The 27557-nt window shown below is 40.7% G+C and overlaps 1 protein-coding gene across 7 annotated transcripts in view; it reads right to left on the bottom strand.

Moving 5' to 3' along the window:
- The window catches only part of cacna1ba (calcium channel, voltage-dependent, N type, alpha 1B subunit, a), a 775969-nt gene that overhangs the window by 366224 nt on the left and 382188 nt on the right, over nt 1-27557 (bottom strand). For all 7 annotated transcript variants that reach the window (XR_013492059.1, XM_078170996.1, XM_078170991.1 and 4 more), the window contains 8 exons: nt 26102-26308; nt 24933-25045; nt 24655-24767; nt 24431-24562; nt 4602-4674; nt 4393-4510; nt 4168-4235; nt 3889-3995 (listed from right to left, as the gene is read on the bottom strand). Coding sequence is in view for 6 of the 7 variants with exons in the window: in XM_078170996.1 (XP_078027122.1) it covers nt 3889-3995; nt 4168-4235; nt 4393-4510; nt 4602-4674; nt 24431-24562; nt 24655-24767; nt 24933-25045; nt 26102-26308 (931 nt within the window). In the remaining variant the exon portion in view is untranslated. The remainder of the gene's footprint in view (nt 1-3888; nt 3996-4167; nt 4236-4392; nt 4511-4601; nt 4675-24430; nt 24563-24654; nt 24768-24932; nt 25046-26101; nt 26309-27557) is intronic.

The following is a 27557-nucleotide window of genomic DNA, read 5'->3' as shown; positions in this document are numbered from 1 at the left end:
GGTTTGGATGAGGTAAACAAAAAAAGACCTGGTTGAAGAATTTGCAGGACTTGAAGCTGCGTTAAAAGTTTTGGTTTTGGCTATCTCTAGGGAGCTAAATAAGCTAAAAACTCAGGACTGAAGTATTCATTTTGTAGTTTGTGTCCACCTGATGTATGCAAATTCAATTTTCACTCTACTTTTAGCTCTGTTTTGGTCTCCACAAACTCCTGAGAAAAATACCTGACTCTTCAGCTGCTAAATCACCAGCTAGTAGGTATCTGTGTCTGTGAGCTGCTTGGTGCCGAGCAGGTAGTGTACAGTGCGTTTTTCATAAGAAACTGGCTGCTTGAAACAAAAATGAGTTCAAAGAGGCATAAAAGTACCACAGAGCTGATGAGGAACACCAGAGTCAGTTTTAACCAAATTTCACAATCTAAGAAAACAAAGTTGCACACCTAATTTTTACAGCATTGTAAATTATTTTGTCAGGATCTATTTGAAGTATCTTGAAATTGGGATAGATTAAACTCTGCATGTCTGTGTGTGTGTGTGTATAAGTCAGCATCTCAAGATCAAAGGTGTATATTGTTTTTGCCATGCAGCTTTACCATATAGGATAGCTACCAAGCGCTCTAAAAGTTCTCAGTAAATCTTCTTGACTCCACTCGCTGAGGATGAATACCACCATAGGATTATTTATGCCTCCAGAGCACTCTTTTGTTTTTGTTATGCAAATTCTTTGCAAAAAATAGCCATAAGATACATAAGATAACAGTTTGTTACACGATACAAAACAGTAAACAGGTATCTTTAGAAGAATGGTAAAGCAGAGATAGTTATCATGGGCCTCATTCAACAATATTCTTCTAAGTTTTCCTTAAATTTGTTCTTGACAAAGGTCCTAGGAAAAGTCTGTGTCAAATTCATGTTTGTTGTTTGTTTTTGTTTTAAAACAAAATGTTTTTAAACTGCAGAATTGTGTTCTTTTAATGATGAATGTCCTTGTCCTCTAAATTGAAAGTATGTGCCAGTTGATCCTATTTACAGTAGAATAACACTCTGCCAATCCTCATAAAAAGGCATAAGACTGGGCTGTGTGCACACAGAAATTGAAAAGAAATGCTGAGAGAATTAAGTAAAGAACACCCAAACAAATGCCAAAAAAGCAACAAAAGAAAACCCTTAAAAAAACAATAGTTTTGAAGTGGACGTACTTCTGCATGCAGTCAACGCCAAATAAGCTGAGGAACATAGTAGCATCAGTAGTGGATATAAAGTAACACTAGAAACTATGCATTTGCGTGCTATTACTGTACTTGTTTGGTGAATGCTGTATTTGGAGAAGGGAGCACAACTGGAAAAAAAAAAAACATGCCAAACACAGAAGAGAGATGCTAACCCCTGGAGGGAGACAGGCTTGCATGATTAATTGTTAATTATTGGATGTTATGTTTCTCAATTAACACAACTGATGTGAATTAGTGCTGGGTTTATTTAGTTGGTAAAAGTATAAAAATAATTATCAAAAAACATTGTACATGCAGAAATATCATTGTAATTTAAATCTCATAATATTATTTAACTGCAGAATTGAAGAAAACACAATAACTAAATTGTTCTAACCTAAGAACAAATCCCAAATAAGAAAACATTGGTAAATGTCAGAATCTTTGTGAAAACTGCATAATTGGGTTTTAAGAATAAATTTTCTCTGAAGAACTGTTGGTGAATGAAGCCCAGTGTATTGTACATTGTTTTATATATCTCTACACACTCACACTCACACACACACACACACACACACACACACACACACACACATTATGATATTCTGTCTGTTGATGGAAGGGTTAGAGTTGATTTTCTAAGGGACAATGCAGTAATCTACAGTCATGGTCATTTGGGAGACAGAAAACAGGGATTTGTGAAGAAAGGAATGTTTGTAGGTGAGAAGATAAACACTGACTTTAACTGGGACATTGGCTCTGTGGAGGAAAGTTAAAGCTTTTGGAAACACAGCTTGAAATAGTAAAAATGTATATATAATATCAAAGTCGAGTGTCTCATTAATCATCCACAAAAGTCTGAGTGAAAATAACCATTCATAACTATTAGAAAACCTGGTTTAAAAACAGCTCATTTTGCAGTTTAGACTACTTGCCAGGACAGAGTGGGCGTGGCAGATAACGCTCTGATTGACAGCTCCCTTGTTTTTATTGACATCCCCCTGGCTCAGCAATGGCTGCCACAACTTTAATCCAGCCGTACATGTTTGAGCCCTCTGATGATTCAGATGACGAAGCAGAAGCCCTGCCAGCTGAAAATGATTCCTTTCAGGTGGTCACTGAATGTAAGTTTCAAAATGTTTTGTGATTCATATTAATGTTAGTTCGTAGAATAGACCCTCAAAGTGGGAGAGACCGGTGCCGGCCGGCCTTCTCTCTGGCGTTGTGTAGAAGTATTTGCCCGCCTCGAATAATGTTTCCCTTCGGCTAAAATTGTGTTGTTTCCCGCAGCATCACCTCCGCGATTGGGGATATGTTTATGCGTAGCAAAGCTAACTGCTTGGGGTTGGGGTTAGGGGTGAGGAAGGGTGCACATTATGTCCCCTCCCCGCGAGCTGACACCGGCACCGAGCCCTGGGGGCAAGCCCAGCCACTCACAAGCCGCCTCTTCCTGCAGCTCCACGAGCTGCAAAGGCTCGGATTGTCCGGGCTTTGGAGCCGGTCAACCTGATTCGAGTGCTGCTGGGAGCCCGCTGGAGGCAGAACCTCCGCTGGGTCGCAGCCGAGCGGTTCAGCCAGTTTACGATCTTTATTTTCTAAACATCAGACTAGAAAGCTGTTTCTCAGACTCCACCAAACAATAAAATAATTTTAAGTAACACTGCTGTCCTGAGCTCTATAAAATCTGTCATCTGACGTTTTCATTCGGCTGAATAAAAGTTTTAGTTTAGATAATCAAGATATTTTTCTGTCATGCCACCTTGATTATTCCAGTGAGCTTTCAGTTTTGGCTCAGACTCAAAGAGGCAGATTTAGCTGGAGCAGAAAGGTTTTGTTGCGCTGCCACTGGGGGGCGGGATGAGACAACTGACAGATGATTTATGATTGGTTTGGAATTTATTGCGTAATAAATCTCAGAGGTAACCACGGCCAAATCAAACCCAATTTCAAGAATGTACAAAAACTTAAAAGACAAATATTTCGAATTTGGATGGAAACTGATTTCTAACTGTTTTTACATGTTTAATATTATGTACATAAGACCCTAAATTACATAGTTAGAAGGCTATTGTGGATTTGGGTTTCCAGAGGCTTTAATATTATGCTTTGTTTCAACAAGAGGTTGACGTCATCAAATTTCACAATTACATCCAGGGTCCTCTGGGAAAAGTTACCAAAGAGCTAAATCAGAGACCATGCATGAAAGTAAAAATGAAAGACAATTCGGATTAAGTTGTTGATGCTTGTGTAAATACATGCAGGAAACAGGGCTTTACAGAAATTAACTATTACGTAAAAGACAACAATGTAGAGATTCTGCATATTTAGGTTATAATCACAACGTAAATGTTCTTAGCTAAAGCTATGGATTACCTCTCATGTATGCAATATCATACTGAAATACTGAAATATCTTAGGCACAGCTGTTTTGTATATCTGCCTTTCGTCTGTATCCATTGTTCACATTTTTAGACTAGGGTTGAGGGTTTGTTCTTCAAACAAAAAAGCGTCTGGATGCTGTATATTATTACTGTATAAAAAAGTAAATGTGCATCCTGCACAGTTGTATAGCAGCTAGCTGTGCACCAAAGGTGCCTTGTATCTTTTCTATTGTGGTGCGCTAAAGAAGAAAACAGAGATTTCAGGAAGCCAGAACAAACATTGGAAGAGGTTGACTTACGCTGTGATGGAAATGTTAGCGGCTGACATGGGGCTGACCTCCTTTACCTCCTTGGCCTTCTGGAGCGCAAGCTTCTTATTAATGGCCTCCTCTTGCTCCTCTTCATCCTGGACAGTATGAGCAAAAACATACATAGATAGATACATACAGTACATGCATACATACATACAGTACACTGTCGTGCCAGATCGGGCACGGATCCCCATGCCTACTACCTCTATCGCCTGTTGTAAACTGCTATTAATCCAGAATGTCACAAACTATAAAGAAATATTCTACCTTAGTGAGCTCCTGGGCATTTGCAAGGTTATCAACAGCAATGGCCAAGAAAACGTTGAGGAGTGTGTCTGTTTATTTGTGGTCTCAGGAAAAGAGCAAATGATTTATGAATACCATATCAATATTTCAAATTCCAGCTCAAATCAACCATACATTCTTTTACAGCACTATAGCGCTTCTGACAGCCACAGAGGTAAAGTGATCTGGATCAATCGAGCAGGATACAGTTTCCAAAGAGAGTGAGAACGATGAAATAAATGGAGGAGAACATTCCCCCGTGCACGCCCCCCTGTGATTCGATCCCATGGTACATGACGGCATTCCAGTCCTCCCCAGTTAGGATCTGAAGGGGAGACACAGGGCCAGGTTTCTCAGTCCAGTTCAGTGATACAAGCAGAGCAGGAGAAAAAAAGCATGATGGAGTTGACCTTTACCTGAAAGACAGTGAGGATCGCTGCGGGGAATGTGTCAAAGTTGGTTGTTGGTGTTTCATCTTCAAAATTAAACCTGCAGGGAGAAAAAGAAAAGGCAATCTTTGAATGTAATCAAGATTCAAAGCCAAAATACAGTCGAGATCACTCTTCCATCTACTGGGGGATGGGGCAGCTTACTGTCCTTGCCATTAGGCTGCTGCACATTATTTCAGCGCATATATTCCTACTACATTTGAGTCATCTAAGTGCCTAGTTTGTGTGACCTCATGGCTGATCTCTGAGTGTTTATTCTTCTCCAATGGATGAGTTGTGCTAATGCTAACATTTTGTACATCTGTCTGTCTACTTGGACCTAATTCCCCCCAACATGGGAGTTCTGTAGTTCACAGGGAATTCGGTGCGGGAGCTGTGGCAAAAATCAATGAGCAGGTATGTTTATACATAACTAATAATAGCAAGAATGTTTTTGTTTGTTGAACTGGTGCATGTAGATTGCTTTTGTTTAGCCAGGGCAGAACTATTCGACGGCGTAACGGTCAGTACTGTCGATGCCCCGGGGTGTAGCAGTAATGCCAACTGTCAAATGTTTCCAGTGGGAGAGAGGGAATTGTGGGTGTAGCATGTATGTAGCCACGTCAAACCCACCAATAGAAACTCTTCTCGCATCCATCAACGTAGGCCCTGTCCATTAAGTGCAGTTAAACCTGCAAGCAAAACTTTAACTCGCAAGCAGAGGACTGATCTGCAAGCAAAAGTTTTTTACTTTCAAGCAAAGAGGACTGATTTGCAAGCAAAACTTTTTAACTTGCAAGCAAAGAGGACTGATTTCCAAGCAAAACTTTTTAACTCGCAAGCAAAGAAGACTGATTTATAAGCAAAATGATAATATGTTTGTACTTACATACTTGATTTTTGATTACAGTTCAAGAAATATGCTCTCAAAACAGTTTTATATGATTGCAACAAAAAGACACAAAAATACCTCCATAACCCACCTGTCAACCACAAAGCCATTGGAATAAAGAGTATACCTACTTTCTCCTCTGTAACCCACCCATCTACCTATTACCCACCTCATCAACTATCACTACACTACTCAGGAGTGTATGTGGAAAGAAATAAAATAAAATAAAAATAAAAATAAAACAACAACAACAACAGTAAATCCGTGTTGAAATCAGGAGAAGAGCGAGTTATCATTACCTCTGAGCAGCCGGTGGCCGCAATGAACAGCTCACGGAGGTTGCATTGATTTACAATGTGGTGCGTTGCATTCACTCTCTATTCAGTGAAAATAGTATCGCCCGAAGGTACATTACAACATTCTCATGATGTGTTCAGTGTAATCTTGTAAAATGTAGCTTTTGGAGAGAAACTTGCATAAATCCAGCTGTTTAAAGGAGAAATTTGTTGATGCTTTCACAGCAATATGAAATAGAAATTAGACAGGGAATTACGGCATATTAAAATTATACTTATACGGCATATTAAAATTATTACTCGGTCGGAACAGTTAGTTCCGACCGAGTAATTTGATTGGACAAGAAGCATTCCGTGAGTGCTGATAAAAAGTATAACATCACTGGGACTTGTAACAGTAAAATCACTCCGCTCACAGGTGTTATAAATATAAACACAACCGTTAATTAACCAACTGTCACACTCACTACAGTGACGCAAACTGACACTAGCGTTACACCAAGAAGATGGATATTTTCCCCAAAATTACATTTGAATTAAATTATGAGTGGTCGTCAGAAGAGGACGAGGAAAAGGAAAGCCAGGACTCTTCTGTGCAGACCTCCAGGTGTGTTTGTGTAACATCAGCCGACCTCGACAAACTGGAGAGGAGCAAAAATGAAGCGAACACAGTCAGGAATTATCAATGATCATCTGATGAGGTATGAAAGCGAATTGTGACCAATATTTAAATTAAAATGCATTTGCAGAAATGCTTTTTCATTTTAAGAATGTGACTGCATTATTTGACTCATGAATAAAATTAATAATCAGTCAGCCTATTTGCATTTTCATTTTCTTCTTCAAGACTGCACATTTTATGCCATAACCAAAATAAAACAAAGAGGACATTGCTATTTTGTTTTCGTGGTCTGCCCCGCAAACAACCTGATCTCACAGAAATATGTGAAATGACCACGACCTCTTAACACCACATTCCGTGGTGGCAGCACGTAATGGGTTGAAATTACGTGCCGGTACCACGGAAACAATGCCAATGTAAAGTCAATTAAGATCCTTTTTTGTGGTGGACACACGGATTCCCTGATTCAATAATGTCACGTCAACCTCGTTTTCCTCAATGATACCTTTAACATTCCTATATACACACAAAAACACGGAAGTGTCCTTGATAACTCAATAATATGACTGGTTAATGTCAAGGTCATAAAATAAAATAAATCTATTTTGCCAGCTTTTGATAGCGTAGGGCTTTAAGAGCATTATGCTGTGGGCGGATGGGGCACGTTCCACTACTGTTTTGTAGCTGCCGTGTGTGGGCTTCATTCCATTTCAGATTGCCGTCCGTCTGCCGTAACCGAATCCAAATGCCACTAATAAATAGATAAATAAGAAGAAAAAAATAAGGCTGAGCACGGAAGAACCAGAGAGGAAACACCATCACATGGAGGGAGGCGGCCGCGGCGGCAACCAGGCCACCCTCCACTCCACCAGGGGAGAGCGGACCCCAAGCCAGCGCCACAGAACCAGCGGCCACCAACCCCCCCCACCCCCCGGCGCACACGCTCCCACTATGGAAACACTGGAGAAATATGATAAATGACATAAAAGATTAAGATGTAGGCCTAACATAAAATAAATTCATTATTAAATAAATTAAAACATATAGCCTACAGTAGATAAAAGTACATGCTAAAAGTAAGTACAATAATAGGCTAAATAGTATCTAAGCAATAATAAAGTGTCTTAACAATAATAAATACTATCTAAGTTATCTATTAGGCTACCATTCCACTCTGTAAATAGATTTTAAAATTTCAATATAATTTAATATTATTTTTGCTTATTTCATTATTGTTATTATTGGTTTTACTTTTTAGTAGTATTGTATTGTCTGAGGATGACTCATTTTAGTAAGTATCTACAGTAAAAAAGAAAAAAAAAACAAGCAAAGAAACAAACAAAAATCATTTTATACACTGGGCCTTCAAAGTGCTTTCTGAAACTACACCTGGCATGGCTCGTGTCCAAAAAATGAAAAAATCAGAACTTTGTCGTAGAGCTAAACCAAATACATCATTGTAAAGGTCTCAACCTGGAGAGTAACATATGTCAGTATGAAGATTCTGCATGGCTCCTGCTTTCAGCCATTCACCTTTAAACCCTGACCTCAGTGCATGTTTGAGGGCTTATAACTCAACAACTAAAGGGGGTACAGACATGGGACCAAGTGACCTCAACTATCATGTGAGTGTAGTCAACAACTGGGGGTGCTGTCAGATATGGGTAAAATATGGATAAAATTCATTTTCACCCATTTAGAAATTAGATATTTAAAATCTGATTACACAAGTGTGTTTACCATCCCCCTAAAGTCCACAGTGTACTCTCAATTCAGTACTTACAACTTCCAAATATAGGAAAAACACTTATATTTTTTAAAAACTACAATTCCCTGGGACCGCGTCATGCAGTTTGATACATATCAGCAACATACAGTACAGGCCAAAAGTTTGGACACACCTTCTCATTCAATGCGTTTTCTTTATTTTCATGACTATTTACATTGTAGATTCTCACTGAAGGCATCAAAACTATGAATGAACACATGTGGAGTTATGTACTTAACAAAAAAAGGTGAAATAACTGAAAACATGTTTTATATTCTAGTTTCTTCAAAATAGCCACCCTTTGCTCTGATTACTGCTTTGCACACTCTTGGCATTCTCTCCATGAGCTTCAAGAGGTAGTCACCTGAAATGGTTTCCACTTCACAGGTGTGCCTTATCAGGGTTAATTAGTGGAATTTCTTGCTTTATCAATGGGGTTAGGACCATCAGTTGTGTTGTGCAGAAGTCAGGTTAATACACAGCCGACAGCCCTATTGGACAACTGTTAAAATTCATATTATGGCAAGAACCAATCAGCTAACTAAAGAAAAACGAGTGGCTATCATTACTTTAAGAAATGAAGGTCAGTCAGTCCGGAAAATTGCAAAAACTTTAAATGTGTCCCCAAGTGGAGTCGCAAAAACCATCAAGCGCTACAACGAAACTGGCACACATGAGGACCGACCCAGGAAAGGAAGACCAAGAGTCACCTCTGCTTCTGAGGATAAGTTCATCCGAGTCACCAGCCTCAGAAATGGCAAGTTAACAGCAGCTCAGATCAGAGACCAGATGAATGCCACACAGAGTTCTAGCAGCAGACCCATCTCTAGAACAACTGTTAAGAGGAGACTGCGCCAATCAGGCCTTCATGGTCAAATAGCTGCTAGGAAACCACTGCTAAGGAGAGGCAACAAGCAGAAGAGATTTGTTTGGGCCAAGAAACACAAGGAATGGACATTAGACCAGTGGAAATCTGTGCTTTGGTCTGATGAGTCCAAATTTGAGATCTTTGGTTCCAACCGCCGTGTCTTTGTGAGACGCAGAAAAGGTGAACGGATGGATTCCACATGCCTGGTTCCCACTGTGAAGCATGGAGGAGGAGGTGTGATGGTGTGGGGGTGTTTTGCTGGTGACACTGTTGGGGATTTATTCAAAATTGAAGGCACACTGAACCAGCATGGCTACCACAGCATCCTGCAGCGACATGCCATCCCATCCGGTTTGCGTTTAGTTGGACGATCATTTATTTTTCAACAGGACAATGACCCCAAACACACCTCCAGGCTGTGTAAGGGCTATTTGACCAAGAAGGAGAGTGATGGAGTGCTGCGGCAGATGACCTGGCCTCCACAGTCACCGGACCTGAACCCAATCGAGATGGTTTGGGGTGAGCTGGACCGCAGAGTGAAGGCAAAGGGGCCAACAAGTGCTAAACACCTCTGGGAACTCCTTCAAGACTGTTGGAAAACCATTTCAGGTGACTACCTCTTGAAGCTCATGGAGAGAATGCCAAGAGTGTGCAAAGCAGTAATCAGAGCAAAGGGTGGCTATTTTGAAGAAACTAGAATATAAAACATGTTTTCAGTTATTTCACCTTTTTTTGTTAAGTACATAACTCCACATGTGTTCATTCATAGTTTTGATGCCTTCAGTGAGAATCTACAATGTAAATAGTCATGAAAATAAAGAAAATGCATTGAATGAGAAGGTGTGTCCAAACTTTTGGCCTGTACTGTAGTTGTAGTTCTTCTGATTTGCAAAGTAGGGTTCTAAATAGGGTTGTAAAAAGATATATCTACCCAATATATCTAATATCTAGTAAAGCCAAACTAGTTATTACACTCCACCTAGATGAACTATGTTAAGAAAAAGTAAAGATGTCGGCTAATTTTTGATATTTTAGCTAATACACTAGAAACTGCGATTTTAGGACGGTAGGTTTGTTTGTGGCTTGTAAAATAGGGTCGTAAAAAGATAGATCTACTGAATATATCTAATATCTAGTAAAGCCGAACTAGTAATGACACTGCACCTAGATGAACTATGTTAAGAAAAAAAGCAAGGATGTTGGCTAATTTCAGATATTTTAGATAGTACTCTAAAAACTGCGTTTTTGGGACGGTAGGTTTTTTACGGCTTGTTGTAAAATAGAGTCGTAAAAAGATACATCTACTGAATATATCAAATGTCTATTAAAGCCGAACTAGTAACGACACTGCATCTAGATGAACTATGTTAAGAAAAGGTAAGGATGATGGTTAATTTCAGATAATTTAGCTAGTAATGTAGAAACGGCATTTTTGGGACTGAATATTTGGATAGGCCTATATCAAATATCTAGTACAGCCGAACTATCATGTTATTATTATTATTATTATTATTATTATTGGTGGGTAATTATAACAGAGAAATATGTTTGCCGTTTTAATATCAAGAACACTTTTGTGTTTTTGTGTCTATACAGGACGTTGTTGAATCAGGGATTTCGTGTGAACACCACGACAATGGATCCTAATTGACTTTACATTGGCATTGTTTCCGTGGTACCGGCACGTAATTTCAACACATTACGTGCTGCCACCACGGAATGCAGTGTTAAGAGGTCGTGGTCATTTCACGTATTTCTGTGAGATCAGGTTGCCCGCAAAATAGTGCCCATAATTCGAAAACGATTTGGCAATCTGAGCGGCGCAGGAGAGTGACGTCAGTAGCCGCTCTTCTTCAGCTCCGTGCTGACTGTGCTACCCATCTAATACGGTAGGGAGCGGTGTGCACATTTGATATATGGACGCATCACAGATCATGGTGCTCCCTGAGACTGTGCAAACACTGTTAGAATTAGCTGCCCAGGTGGATTCTAATATTATATCTGAGTCTGATGCCTGTGACTGAGTTGAGCAGGTCATAGAGAGCTTGGCTACATACTCTGCCGTCACAGACCTCCACATCCAGCATGTTCACCTCCAAGCAGTGGTGTAGTCCACGTGATACGCAGGTATACGCCGTATACCCACTAAGAAAGCTCCAAGATTTCCGTATACCCACTTAAAAATGTGCAAAGATCCGTAACAATATAGTTTTGTGACAGAACTTTAACTTAAGTGATTTTGTTTCGCAAATACCAGGTAAATAACTGCAATAAAATACATTTTGCAGGGGAATGCCCCCCCCACCCCGAGCGCTCTATTGTCTGTGGCTTGAGTTTGGCAGTGATCATCAAGACCACATGAGGTCACAGTGTTTTCACACTGCCATATTTGTGTCCGCTCACAGCAGTCAGGTCACAGGTCACAGCATTGTCACATTACCAAAACAAGTGGAGCAAGAGGAAAATCAGTGAGAGACCGAAAATGTATGTTACTTGAAGCATGCCAGGAATATGTTGTGCTGTTGGCTGTGATACCAGTCGACAAAGAAACCCCGGACTGCAGTTTTATTCCATCCCAAAGGATGTAGACCGGCGGAATAAATGGTTGGCTGCGATAAGAAGAGGCCACTGGCAGCCAACAGCTAACATTAACTCCAGGTTGTGCAGTCAACACTTCGTGTCCGGTAAGTCCTCAACTCTATCTAATTTTCATTTTAGTCTTTGAAAACCCCTTACAAAACACGCGAAACATGATTAACTTCAGATGCCGTATGATTAACGCCGACAGCCCGACACTACGTTACCTAACGTGATGTTAGCTACCTCAATGGAGATTCACATTGTCTTATGCTAACGTTATCTGATTACGGTACACTCAAAAGCTTGTGGTTTGAGCTGATGTCAGTCACTAATTATTCATACCTACTCTTGTCGTGGTGTGGATCCTTAAATATAATACACACTCTCCGGCCACTTCATTAGGTAACACTTGTGCGGTCTAATGCAATCCAATCCAATGGTTATGCCATAAATGCTATTTTTACGAAGCTTAACTTTATACATTTTGGGTTTTTGTTGACATTGTCAAAAAGGTGATAATTATACATTATGTTTATTATAGAGGTCATAGTGGATAGTGCTGGTGTACTGGAGTGCATTATATTGTGTGGTGTTCTCATAATTTTGCCCAATCCATTAACAGATATTGAGGGGGACAAAATATTAGGAACACTTTAATATATTACACTCCAGTACGCCAGCACCACCCAGTACAACCTTAATAATAAACATAAAGCTTAATTATCACCTTTCTGACAATGTCAACAAAAACTGAAAATGTAAAAAGCTTCATAAAGTAGAATGTATGACAGAGCTGTTGGATTAAATTGCACGGGTGGACCTAATGAAGTGGCCGGTGGACAGACAGACGGACGGACACACACAGCATGTTGCAGAGGTTAGCGGACAAAATACTGTTGAGCGTACTAAATATGGGTCACAACCAATAATGGAAATTTTTAACAAATATCGTTGTCTCTCCGTCTTGTTTAAGTGTGAGGTGTGTACTGCCATAGCGAAACTTACAGGTACGGTCAAATCGGACACAAATATGGCGGCGGTCTCGTCAACTTGACGTCACTGGTACCCATGAATAGGTCCCTGCCAGGCCTCCCTACGAGGCTGGGAGGGAATCATCACAGTATACCCACTACAATAAACTAGACTACACCACTGCCTCCAAGATCGTCTGAGACCAGCCAACCAGACAGCTGCTGCAACAATCGGTTTGCATAACCAAATAATTTCTGCACTAACTGTCAGAAACCGTCTCAGGGAAGCTCATCTGCATGCTCGTCGTCCTCATCGGGGTCTCGACCTGACTGCAGTTCATTGTCGTAACCGACTTGAGTGAGCAAATGCTCACATTCGATGGCAACTGGCACATTGGAGAGGTGTTCTCTTCACGGATGAATCCCGGTTTTCACTGTTCAGGGCAGATGGCAGACAGCGTGTGCGGCGTCGTGTGGGTGAGCGGTTTGCTGATGTCAACATTGTGGATCGAGGGGCCCATGGTGGTGGTGGGGTTATGGTATGGGCAGGTGTATGTTATGTACAACGAACACAGGTGCATTTTATTGATGGCATTTTGAATGCACAGAGATACCGTGACGAAATCCTGAGGCCCATTGTTGTGCCATTCATCCACGACCATCACCTCATCTTGCAGCATGATAATGCACGGCCCCATGTTGCAAGGATCTGTACACAATTCCTGGAAGCTGAAAACATCCCAGTTCTTGCATGGCCAGCATACTCACCCATTGAGCATGTTTGGGATGCTCTGGATCGGCGTATACGACAGTCAATCAATCAATCAATTTTATTTATAAAGCCCAATATCACAAATCACAATTTGCCTCACAGGGCTTTACAGCATACGACATCCCTCTGTCCTTATGACCCTCGCAGCGGATAAGGAAAAACTCCCCCAAAAAACCCCTTTAACGGGGAAAAAAAAAACGGTAGAAACCTCAGGAAGAGCAACTGAGGAGGGATCCCTCTTCCAGGACGGACAGACGTGCAAAAGATGTCGTACAGAACAGATCAGCATAATAAATTAACAGTAATCCACATGACACAATGAGACAGAGAGAGAGACAGAGAGAGAGAGAGAGATGCAGGTAATAACAGTAGCTTACAACAACATTATTGAAAGTAATAATATTATAGTTACAGTTCTGGCTACTGTGGTACAATATGTTGAAAGTATGTATTAATATCTGGCAGTATACATGTGTGACAATAGTCATATGTGTATAATAACAGTAGAAGTATGACTAATGACTAATGATGGCAGCAGCAGCAGGAGGCATCTGGCAGGACCACGGCAGCAGCACAACCACACACGTCACGCTGTCCAGGCACCGCTGCGATATGGGTTAATCTGAGAGACAGTGGAGCACAAAGGCTCCGGAGAAGAAGCTGAGTTAGTGACATCCAGAATGGCCAAGTTAGCAAGATGCAATAATAGAATACGAGAGAGAGAGAGAGAGAAGGAGAGAAGGTGCCTGGTGTATTATAGGGGGGGGGTCCTCCGGCAGACTAGGCCTAAGTCAGCCTAACTAGGGGCTGGTACAGGGCAAGCCTGAGCCAGCCCTAACTATAAGCTTTATCAAAGAGGAAAGTCTTAAGTCTAGTCTTAAATGTGGAGACGGTGTCTGCCTCCCGGACTGTAACAGGAAGATGATTCCACAGGAGAGGAGCCTGATAGCTGAAGGCTCTAGCTCCTGATCTACTTTTGGAGACTTTAGGGACCACGAGTAACCCTGCGTTCTCAGAGCGCAGTGTTCTGGTGGGATAATATAGCACTATGAGCTCACTAAGATATGATGGAGCTTGACCATTTAGAGCTTTATAAGTTAACAGTAGGATTTTAAATTCAATTCTGGATTTTACAGGGAGCCAGTGCAGAGAAGCTAAAACAGGAGAAATATGATCTCGTTTCTTAGTTCCTGTTAGTACACGTGCTGCTGCATTCTGAATTAGCTGGAGAGTTTTTAAGGACTTACTAGAGCTACCTGATAATAGAGAGTTACAGTAATCCAGCCTTGAGGTAACAAAAGCGTGGACCAATTTTTCTGCATCTTTTCGGGTCAGGATAGGCCTAATTTTCACAATATTACGCAGATGAAAAAATGCAGTCCGTGAGGTTTGTTTTAAATGAGAATTAAAAGACAAATCCTGATCAAATGTTACTCCGAGGTTTCTTACGGTAGTGCTAGAGGCCAGAGCAATGCCACCTAGAGAAACTATGTCATCAGATAAAGAGTCTCTGAGTTGTTTGGGGCCAAGAACAATAATTTCAGTTTTGTCTGAATTTAACATCAGGAAATTGGTGCTCATCCAAGTTTTTATGTCTTTAAGGCAGTTATGGAGTTTAGTTAATTGATTACTTTCTTCTGGCTTCATCGATAAATACAACTGAGTATCATCCGCATAACAATGGAAATTTATAGAGTGATTTCTAATGATGTTACCTAAAGGAAGCATACATAGAGTAAATAGGATTGGTCCGAGCACAGAACCTTGCGGAACTCCAAAACAAACTTTGGTATGTAAGGATGATTCATTATGAATGTCAACAAACTTAAAACGATCAGATAAATAAGATTTAAACCAGCTTAGTGCAGAACCTTTTAGGCCAATTAAGTGATCCAGTCTCTGCAGTAGAATTTGATGGTCAATTGTGTCAAACGCCGCACTAAGATCTAATAAAACAAGTACAGAGACAAGTCCTTTGTCTGAAGCAATCAGAAGGTCAAATAAATTATTATCATGGAGAAAATCACACAGCTGGTCTGCGACTACTTTCTCAAGGATCTTTGACATAAAGGGAAGATTAGATATTGGTCTATAGTTGGCTAACACCTCTGGATCCAGGGTGGGCTTTTTTAGTAGAGGTTTAATTACAGCTACCTTAAAAGACTGTGGTACATGGCCTGTTAATAAGGATATATTGATCATATCTAATATATGAGTGTTAACTAAAGGAAAGACCTCTTTAAGTAGCCTAGTTGGGATGGGGTCTAAGAGACACGTTGATGATTTAGATGAAGAAATCACTGCTGTCAATTCTTGAAGAGAAATTGGGGAGAAGCAATCTAAATATATATTAGGTCTTACAGCTGTGTTTGAAGTTAGATAGGTACTATCTGAGGACAGGAGGTCATGAATTTTGCCTCTAATAGTTAGAATTTTGTCATTAAAAAAGCTCATAAAATCATTACTGCTAAGGGCTAAAGGAATACAAAGCTCAATAGAGCTTTGACTCTCAGTCAGCCTGGCTACAGTGCTGAAAAGAAACCTGGGGTTGTTCTTGTTTTCTTCTATTAATGCTGAGTAATAGTTTGCTCTGGCATTGCGGAGGCCCCTCTTATAAGTTTTGAGACTGTCTGTCCAGATTAAACGAGATTCTTCCAGTTTGGTCAATTGCGAATTCTTTTCAAATTTTCGCGATATTTGTTTTAACTTGCGGGTTTGAGAGTTATACCAAGGAGCGAACTTTCTTTGCTTTTTTAACTTCTTTTTAAGAGGAGCTACAGAGTCAAGTGTTGTTCACAGCGAGCCTACGGCGCTATCGACAAAATGATCAAAGTCAGTACAGGAAACCTCTGTTACTGAGGGACTTGGTATTGAATTTAACGACAGAGGAATCATTTCCTTAAATTTTGCGACAGCACTATCTGATAAACATCTAGTATAGTAACTGTTGCTGAGTGGCGTGTAATTGGGTAAAAAGAAATCAAAAGTAATCAGATAATGATCCGATAGCGAGGGATTCTGTGGAAAGACTTTTAGGTTATCAATTTCAATTCCATACGTCAGAACTAGATCGAAGCCAATGGAGTCTAATAATGAGATAAACGCGGTAGCCAGGGAGTCATTATCAACGTCGACATGAATGTTAAAATCGCCTACAATAATAACTTTATCTGATTTAAGAACTAAACTGGATAAAAACTCTGAGAATTCAGATACAAATTCAGAATACGGGCCAGGAGCACAGTACACTATAACAAATAAAAGTGGCTGCGAGGTTTTCCAGGTCGGATGTAAAACACTAAGAACGAGGCTTTCAAATGAATTATAATCTAGTTTAGGTTTAGGGCTGATTAACAGACTGGAGTTAAAAATGACTGCAACTCCCCCTCCTCGGCCGCTGCCTTGAGGAATGTGGGTATTATTATGACTGGGAGGAGTGGACTCATTGAGACTGACATATTCATCTTGACACAGCCAGGTTTCTGTGAGACTGAGTAAATCAATATGATTATCTGATATTAATTTGTTTACTAACGCTGCTTTAGACGATAGAGACCTGATATTTAACAGTCCGCATTTAATTCTCCTGTTTTGTCTTTCTGTCACAGAAGAGGTTTTAATTTTTATGAGGTTGTTATGCACAACTCCTCTTTGTTTAATTTTAGATTTCGATAATTTAGGTGGTCGGGGGACAGACACTGTTTGTATAAAACTATGAAAACTATGGGTGGGTAACTGAACTAGAAGCTCAGAGAGGCGTATAGGACTGCGTCTCCGAGTCTTGGTCTCAACTCTGGGTTGTCAGGGATTTGATTTACTAATAAAGTTTGCCAGGTTCCTAGAAATGAGAGCAGCTCCATCCAAAGTGGGATGAATGCCGTCTCTCCTAATAAGACCAGGTTTTCCCCAGAAAGTTTGCCAATTATTAACGAAACCCACATCGTTTGCTGGACACCACCTGGACAGCCAGCGATTAAATGATGACATGCGGCTAAACATGTCATCACTGGTCAGATTTGGGAGGGGTCCAGAGAAAACTACGGAGTCCGACATCGTTTTTGCATATTCACACACCAAGGCAATATTAATTTTAGTGACCTCCGATTGGCGTAACCGGGTGTCATTGCTGCCGACGTGAATAACAATCTTACTGAATCTACATTTAGCTTTAGCCAGCAGTTTTAAATTTGACTCAATGTCGCCCGCTCTGGCCCCAGGGATACATTTGACTATGGCCGCTGGTGCTGCTAACTTCACGTTCCTCAGAATAGAGCTGCCATTAACCAGAGTTTTATCCTCAGCGGGTGTGTCGCTGAGTGGGGAAAAGCGGTTGGAAACGTGAACAGGCTGGTGGTGAGCCGTGGGCTTCGGCTTGGAGCTGCGCCTCTCACGAACAGTTACCCAGCCTCCCGGCTGAACGGGAGTTGCCGGAGGACAGCTAGCAGAGGCTAAGGCTATGCTATGTGGCTCCGCACCGGCTACAGGGGTCTGGCTAACTACCGCAGCTACTGAATGGTTTTCCATGGTGTGGAGCTGTGCTTCTAATTCACTAAGCCTCGCCTCCAACGCAGCAAATAAGCTACACTTATTACAATTACCACTGTCGCTAAAGGAGGTGTGCTCCAGTTCCTGCCAATATCCAGCAACTTCGCACAGCCATTGAAGAGGAGTGGACCAACATTTCACAGGCCACAATCAACAACCTGATCAACTCTATGCAAAGGAGATGTGTTGCACTGCGTGAGGCAAATCGTGGTCACACCAGATACTGACTGGTTTTCTGACCCCCCCAGACCCCCCCCAATAAAGCAAAACTGCACATTTCAGAGTGGCCTTTTATTGTGGCCAGCCTAAGGCACACCTGTGCAATATTCATGCTGTCTCATCAGCATCTTGATATGCCACACCTGTGAGGTGGGATGGATTATCTCAACAAAGGAGAAGTGCTCACTAACACAGATTTAGACAGATTTGTGAACAATATTTGTGAGAAATGGTCTTCTGTGTATATAGAAAATGTTTCAGATCTTTGAGTTCAGCTCATGAAAAATGGGAGCAAAAACAAAAGTGTTGCGTTTATATTTTTGTTAAGTGTAGTTAGGGCTGGCCCAGGCTTGCCTTGTACTTAGGCCTAGTCTGCCGGACTACTCCGGCAGACTTAGGCCTAGTCTGCCGGAGGACCCCCTATAATACACCGGGCACCTTCTCTCCTTCTCTTCTTCTCTCTCTCTCTCTCGTGTCCTATTACTGCATCTTGCTAACTCGGCCATTCTGGATGTCACTAACTCGGCTTCTTCTCCGGAGCCTTTGTGCTCCACTGTCTCTCAGGTTAACTGGTATTGCAGCGGTGCCTGGATAGTGTGACGTGTGTGGTTGTGCTGCTGCCGTGGTCCTGCCAGATGCCTCCTACTGCTGCTGTTATCATTAGTCATACTTCTACTGTTATTATACACATATGATTATTGTCACATATGTATACTATCAGATATTAATATATACTTTCAACATATTGTACCACAGTAGCCTGCATCTGTCTCTGTCTCTCTCTCTTTCTGTCTCATTGTGTCATACGGATTACTGTTAATTTATAATTTATGATCTGTTCTGTACGACATCTATTGCACGTCTGTCCGTCCTGGAAGAAGGATCCCTCCTCAGTTGCTCTTCCTGAGGTTTCTACCGTTTTTTCCCCCGTTAAAGGGTTTTTTTTAAAAACAAAATAAAATAAATCAATAAAATTGATTGATACAATAACCATGTTGTGTCTGAGCCTTAGTATTAAAAAATATTCTGAAATTTACATCTGCAAGCAGCTATCTCGTGTGTAAGCCATTTTTTGGCCAACAAAAGGAGGGTGCTCAATTGCCAAAATAAAACCCGAAAGTAGCAATCAGCGGATTTTGGGCTTCAGTTTAATTTTGTCCAAAGAAGGAGTGAGACCAACAGCATATTTGTTTCATCATTACAATGTGTGCAGCATTTCATTAACAGCACACTCAAAGTCCCGTCATCATCATTTGGTATGCCGAGTCCTCAAAAGGTACTGAAGACATCTATCAAGATTTATGATGACTGGACAAATCGTTAATGAGTTATAGCCATTTACCTGCCAAGCCCCTCCCTTTGCCAAGACAGAGATTGACTATGGCCAGGTTTTTGACCAATCTTGTTCATTTATAACCAAAATCTGTGTGTCAGTCCGACAAGGCTGTGGTCTAAATTTGGTGCTGATAGAGTCAAAATTAACAAATATTCTATTCATTTTATATTTTTATTATGCAAATTAGTAAAAAAAAAAAATCTGTCATGGCAGACCTCTACGTTCCAGGAGGCTTTTTTATGGAGCACATTAACCTTGATGTTGTTCCAGATTTCAAGTCATTGGACATGCGGTGTGAGATGCGTAGCCTTTCCAAAATTGTATTTTTGGATATTAATGACAGCACCACCATGTGACCGATGGGGGTCACATGCCATGGGAGGGATATGCACATCATTTCCAGTTATTGGGCCAAGTCTCATGTTTCCACCTCATTTCAGCTCACGGCAATTTAAGGTGTGACATAGAACAACAAACAATAAATACAGCTGCAAGCTGCAATCTCGGGTTCAAGTCCGTTCTTTGCCAACAGAAGGAAGCAGCTCACATGACCAAAATCAGTGCTGCAAGCGACAGGAAGTAGGTTTTTAAGCTGATTTATGGGCTGCTATCACTGGAGTAAGTTGGACTGATTCCATTTGACTGGATTATGATTCTGAGAATTACAGGTTCAAAGGCTTTTTAAAAAACAACTATAACTATAATCAGCGGCAGTAGAAACAAATTACAGGGTTCCTACATTCATGAAATTCCTGGATAAACTAGGAAATTAGGAAGTGTTTTCCAGACTTGAAAATGGTCTGGAATTAAAAGAACGTTTTAGAAAAATACATACAAATATACATTGTTTTTGGCTATTGTTATTATATTCATAATGTTACACAAAATACTTTCTTTGTATTACTAATTTAGAATCTAGTACTGCGCTGTATGCTCTTTGAAACGTCGGTAGTATCGACGTATAAATATACGTATTTGATTTAATCACCAGGTATTGTTATTCAGGCATCTATGTCCAGATCATGGCATCATGGCCTGTGTGTTGGATCATAGATCCAATAGAATGGTGGGGGACTAAAGGGACATGACAGCAATCAACTTTATTTTATTAAGGTATCACAAGCGCTCAAGTTCAGGCAAGGTGTAGGAAAAACAGCCTTCTGAACTCTCCCAAAACCTAGATTGTAAGTAAATGGACAGGGGTGAGATGGGCCACTCTGAGGGTCAAATGTTTATTGCTTTGTCCCAGCCTCACCTCAAAGTTGATTAACTCTTTCACCATCAACCTGATGCTAAGGGTGGTAAAGGTGTCAATTGGAAACCATCCAGATCCCAGTTTGCTGATTACCATCCTGGGAAAATCCAGCGTTTTGACAACTCAACCAACACTAAAGGATCATATCTTTGGTGAAACAGGACTGAATACTCTACCTCCAATAAAACCACCTCCTCTCTTCCTTTTGTCACATCTAGGGGGCCCCCCCGCTCTATCTTTCTCTCACCCTGGTGAAAGTAAGATAAGAGGTCCAGATGAGAGTCGTAAATTCAGGATGAATTCCTGAGCAGAGACTAAGTTTCTCTTGTTAACCAACTTGAAATGTCTCTTGAAATTAAAACTATACATTTTATCCACGTTCTAACATTGTAACTGTGCATAATCCTTGTTTTTTAGTTGAATGATTTTTTCCCCACTCTTGTAGGTCATAGTATGAGTGAGTTATAATTTCATGTGTTTAATCCCTCATTTAACATGGAGTCATACTGCGACCTTGTGAGGATAGTTAAGAAGGGTTCCCGTAGGAATCCCATATTATATTTCGAGTTAAGATATAGTTAGATTGATTAATTAACTTGTCTTTATTAATATGTGCTTTCTCATTTAGTATTCTGAAGTAACTGCAGACTAGTTTGTGTTTGTGCATGAAACATTTAAACCTGTGTTCCGCTGATATATGCGGTATAATAATCGTATTAAATCTAATTTGATGTTAAGAGTCAATTTTGACCATAATGGGAAGAGTATGTGTCTATTGCGCGTAACATGTTCAAGTATATAATCTTGCAAAATAAAGTTCAGTAAGTGTCCTCCGAAATAAAGTAATGTCTATAGGCCTACTAAGAGACCCGCCTTGCCTCAAACATGCCCACTCAACCTGGTCGGATAAAAGTACTGAGCTCGGTGCATCTCTGGACTCTTTACTTTTCTTTTTGACTTTCACTTCACTTTTACTTTCTTTTCCTTTACTTTTACTTCTTTTTTTCTCTTGTTTCTTTTGCCGTCCTTCCTTCTAGTTATACTCTTTATGCTTTAACCTGTTACGCTCTTACACTCGGTTCCTGCGTAACCCTTTCTTTTCTTACAATCGAAATTATTTTAAACTTTTAGGTTTTGCTCGACATGTCCAGGATTGTCTTGTCTGTCCTGAGTTTTCTTTCTTTTTGTCTGTGCCTTCAGTAACATTATACCTGAAGCGACAAAGCCAGCCGATTGCAACAATTTTTATACGTGTAGATAATAACATTGATAATAATATCGAACGGCTAACAAGATTGTTTTCAACCTTATTATAAGCGAGTAGCCACAGCTAAATAGATAAGCTATTATTCGATAGAGCTGGGTTGAAAAAATCGATTTAATCGATTCGAATCAATTTTCCTTTAAATGGCACAGTATCGATTCATTAATTAAAAAATCGATCTTTTACTATAACTGTTTTCCTCTGTGGACATGTTGTACAGCCGGTAGCAGACTGCAGCAGCCTGCAGTACTATCAACCCAGGTAGTCTCACGAGATCAGCATTTAGCACCTGAGGTCATGGCGAGAGATCTCGCGAGACGGCCGGACACTGAATGAAGGCAGAGCAGCAAACAATGGTGGGAGCGCGTCCACTGAAGGCATGGGTCTATGGTGCGAGTATTTCACTCGCATTTTCCCCTAAAAATATAACGCTAACAGTGTACGAATGTTCATTAAATGCACATTAGTTTCACAGAAAAGATTAAGAAATACCACTAAGCATCAGCACACTGCAAACTGTAGCCTCAGTTTGTACCTCATACAGATCTGCTGGTAAAGTTAACTTAACGTTAGCAAGCGTGATAAAAGACGGCAGAGAGGCGATGTTGTGCAAATAAACTAAAGATTTATTATTTTTCTGTAGCAGTAAACACATGGGCCAATAACAAATGTGTTAACTGGGTCCATGTCATTGGTTCGACATCCCATTAGTCCGACTGTCCGCGGTGCTGAACGGCTCGCAGCAGGCGTATGGTGTGCCGCGACCTGCTTGAGGCAGAGCAGGCTCACGGCTTATGAGTTTGTCACTTTCTTTATCATTTTAACCCACACCATGATCTTTTCCTGACCCTAACCAAGTGGTTTTTGTGCCCAAACCTAACCAGACCTTAACCACAGGGCATCATGATGATTTCAGAACGGACTTCGGAACAATGAGTTTAATATGGTCGGAACAATGGGATGTCGAACCAATGGGCTGGTGAACCAATGGGCAGTTCCCGTGTTAACTAACTATGCTAAAGCTTTACAAGCTATTCAGGGCTGCTGACGATAACATTAACATGACAAACAGCAAGGCTAACGTTACAGCTAACAAGCTAATGTACTGACGCTCCTCAGACACTCTCTCACACACACACACACACACACACACACACAGGCTACATACCGGACAGCCTCTCAGTCCTTCCTTAGCCGCTAACATTAGCTCATGTACAACACAGGTACCACACAGAAACTTTTACAAAGGGTCATAATGTGCTTCTAGTGACTGTCAAATCGCCAGCGAACGTTGTTTACACAGACACGGAGAGCAGCGTGCCTGCTCTCATGGGACAAAGATCCTCCGAGAAGAAAGATGGTTCACTCTGCTCTGCTGCCAGGAACAAACTGGGAGGCGATCCTCTCTGAGGAAGAGGACTCACTTTGCTGCAGGGTTCACCTACGTATATTGTTTCTCTTCTGATACAGTCAATGTGTGCATCACAACCACTGTAGTGTATTGCACAAAAGCTTTATAAAGATGGTTACAGGCAGCAAACTTATGGATGTCCTTTGTTTACATTTTTTGTAGCCACTTCATTTAAATTGTCTGCCTTGTGATTAGATTTAATTTAAAATATTTATTTTGTATGTGTTGGTCAGGTAATGTTAAATAAAAGTACATGATGACTAATGTACTGCTTTGGGGTCAATTCTTAATGTAAACAGTATTTTTAATAGTAATGCACCAGGTCAGAGGGTTCCTTGTTAAATATACTTCGTTAGTTCTCAGAAAATATCTTAATATCCAAGCAAATTTTGTATCATAATTGAAATATACTTGACTGAATCAATATTGAACTGTACTGAATCGAATCGAATCAAATCGGATCGAACTGAGTCCTTGAAAAGACCAGAGATGCAAGCCTACTCAGTTGAGTGGGCGGGGTCTGGAACCAGGCTAGGAACTAAGATCAATGTATAGAGAATTCATAATCCAGATATTGAGATTGTTTCATGATTGATAAGTGTACTAACGAATTAATAATTGATTTCCAGAGTTATTAATTTGATTAGTCGCTTCTCTCCATCAGAGGGTGGTGCCCCTAAATTTATGATGAGTGCAAACATTTTCTAAAGGTATTGCTCCTACAAATGTCACAACATAATTATTAGATACGTTCATAAAACAGGAAATAAATGCAAATAAAATTTCTATATCCCAAAAAGGCAGAGGGAATGTCTAACAAGCGAGTACAGTTAGCAAATGCTAGCAATTTGCTTATCCACAAATGCCTGGGAAGTGCATATTTAATAAAATATGGATGTATGCAGGCCTACCCATTTAAAATAAAGTCATGGAAACAGGGTAAAATATTGTAAAAATGTTATTGAGAAGTTCTGCAAATTCATTGGTAAAAATGTGTGGGAACCTTGAAATTACTCACTGGCCACCAAACAGCTGCATGCCCAGCAGAGCAAAAACCACGATGAAGAGGAAGAGGAGGAACAAGAGGCTGATGATAGACTTCATGGAATTGAGAAGGGATACAACCAGGTTCCTCAAAGAGTTCCAGTACCTTTGCACACAGACATATGAATATATGTATACATAAATATAATGGCATAACCAGTATTCCCAACACACAGGCAGATGATCCTGATGACTCACTTGGTGACTTTGAAGATCCTGAGCAGTCTAAGAGCCCGCAGGACACTGATCCCAAATGAGGCCCCGGGTTTGATGGCAGCCCAGATCACCTCAAAAATACTGCCAATAATAACCTGTAAACACAGATTTCATTTTCAAATACTCCAAACATGCTATTCTTGCCATAATCAAACACACTTTTTTCTTTGAGGCATTGGTCCTGACCCATTTGAATTACTCTACACATGCTTACACGCTAAAATCACTCAGGACTGAATCAACTGAACAGGACGACTCACCCCAAAATCAAAACAGTTGAATGAGGAGTGGAAGTAGTTCTGGGGTCCAAGGCCATACATTTTCATGGACATCTCTGCCAGAAACAGGCCCAGGAATACAAACTCTGCCAAGTCTGTCCAGAGACAATAAGAAGACACACAGATTAATTCCCCAGGTTACAAACATCTCCATGCTGATTTATACAATTCAATGAAGCAGCTAAAGTTGCCTACACAGCTGTGCTCATGGCAAATAAGACACAAAAGAGTCTATTGTTTGAGGAAATAATGTTGTATACTCCCATGATTAAGTGTGTGAGATGTATATTTGCTCACGTGTGTTTATGAAATGTACAATGGCACTTGTGTGATGTATGTTTGCACATCTGTCACATATCACTGTCCCTATCTCTGTCTCAAGCAGGACACCAGCATTTATTTTTCTTTTTGTTTTTTAAAGATTTTTCTTTGGAGGGGGACTTTTTGCCTTTATTGTTGGACAGCTCATGAATGACATGAAAGAGAGCATAGAAAAGGAGGATGACATGCAGCAAAGAGCCACAGGATGGAATCAAGCCCGGGGTGCTGCAAGGACTCAGTGCACATGGGGCTCTGCCAGGTGAGCTAGAGGTTGCCCCAGTCTTTGTTTTTTAATCTGCCTGAGCAGAGCAGGATATAAATAGGAAATACAGTAGCACTCTATCTGAGCAGCCAACTTTAAAGCAAGACTATGTAAGTTTTGTCTAACAGTTGTAGTCACAAGTGACAATTTCAGGAACATGATAAATGCTGAAATATTAAAAAGTGGCACCAGTATGAGTCAGCAAACTGACTCAGTAATGTCAGTTACACAGCAATCTTAATTTAAAGTTAGCTAACATTAGCCACTATAAGCTACTGATCATGCCAGCTCAAGCAAGGCTGTAGCGGCAAACCCCTAAATGCTTTGGATTGAGCAAGGGTGTGTTTTATTGATTTAAATTCAAATTATTTACTTAAATTCTTTCTAGTAAGTAAAGGTTCAGGGTTGATGCCACTGGGTGAAACTTAATACTTACTGGTGGATATTCTAATTCCCGAATGTATACACAGCCAAATATAAGAGTAGTGGTAAGATAAATAGTTATATGATGAAGGCATATTGGTTTGCATGACAGTTGGTGACAATGTATACAACTGCTGGAGCTCACATAGTGCATAGGTGAGCCATTCGGGCTGGTCATAGTGTACTATGGCTACACACAACGTGTTGAGGCCAACCAGACACAACACAGTCCAGTAGAAGCTCTGGGATTTGACCAAACGGCGGATGGTGAAGCGAATCCTCTTCTCTTTCCTCCTGAAGTAAGACGAGCTCTCGTTCTTGCTCTTTAAGCTGGCCCGGGTGAACGGTGACCCTGGGGGGGCAGTTGGAGCCAAACACACACAATGCAATAAAGTTACCAAGTCTTAAAGAAAGGTGTTCTTACCAAATCAAGACTGTGTTTGGATGTAGTTATTTTCAACCTAAGCCTTGTTGTAAGAACGTACTGCAGAGCAATGTACTTGTCAGTTTAAAATTGGCACTTTTCAATACAATCCAGCATATAATTCATATACATAATTTCCACTGTCACAGAAAAAATAACACAAAGAACCACAAGGGCAAATGGACTAAATGTGGTATAATGAACATACACATTTCAGCAGAGGCTTTTTCATATTCCCATATTGAATGTTCTATAACTTAAATCAAGCCAAAATATCTAGTGGGAATGAATACAAAAGGAATAGACAAAATTTGTTCTAGCACAATGTTGTGTGTGTGTGTGTGTGTGTGTGAGTGTGTGTGTTGTGTGCCCTCCACAGCATACTGACATAGAACTGTTAAAAAAAAAAGTGCAATCTGTTTAAAAATAATTAAATAAAATACCCTGTGGCAATTCGACACAGCTTAGCGACCTTGTGTTTTTACATTTCACATTAAAATACTGTAGATCAATCAAATCAGTGCATCCTGTTGTTAAAACAATCCAGTTAATTAATTCAGTACCAGTTAATATAACCTTTATTCTTGCAAACCCTGTGAAACCAACTGCATTGTCACACAATAGGCCTACACACACAGTGAAGCTGGCAGGAACCACACACTACAGAGAGGGAGTGAGTGTAGCAGGTAGAAAACCCGCCTTGCTCGGACTATGTGATGTGTCATGTCTGTGCCCCATGTATTTTGGCTGTTAGACACCACAATGCTGCTGGCCACAAGCCTGTTGTGAACCACGGGACTGAGGTTGCACTAGCTAAACTCAAGTTGCTACAGCGGCTATGGTCTGAAATGCTGTTCACTCTCCACTGGGGATGTAGTGTCCTAGGGGGTCATCCCTATGTTTCCAGGGTTCTATGTTTCCCAGGTTCTATGTTCCCCACTTAACCCTGCAAAAAAGGTTCTATGTTCCCCGCTTACACAAAAAGGGTTCTATGTTTCCCGCTTGGTTGAGCGGGCAACATAGCACATAGCACTAGCACCCTTTTTTGTGTAAGCAGGGAACATAGAACCTTTTTTGCAGGGTTAAGTGGGGAACATAGAACCCGGGAAACAGAACCCTGGAAACACAGATACGCTCCCTTAACATGTGATGTAATTTTGTGGTTTTTAGCTGGCTA

The sequence above is a fragment of the Epinephelus lanceolatus genome, chromosome 9, assembly GCF_041903045.1.
Source record: "Epinephelus lanceolatus isolate andai-2023 chromosome 9, ASM4190304v1, whole genome shotgun sequence".
NCBI lineage: Eukaryota > Metazoa > Chordata > Actinopteri > Perciformes > Serranidae > Epinephelus > Epinephelus lanceolatus.
The sequence above is the reverse complement of the archived record's forward strand: the minus strand, read 5'-3'. Positions and strand labels throughout refer to the sequence as shown.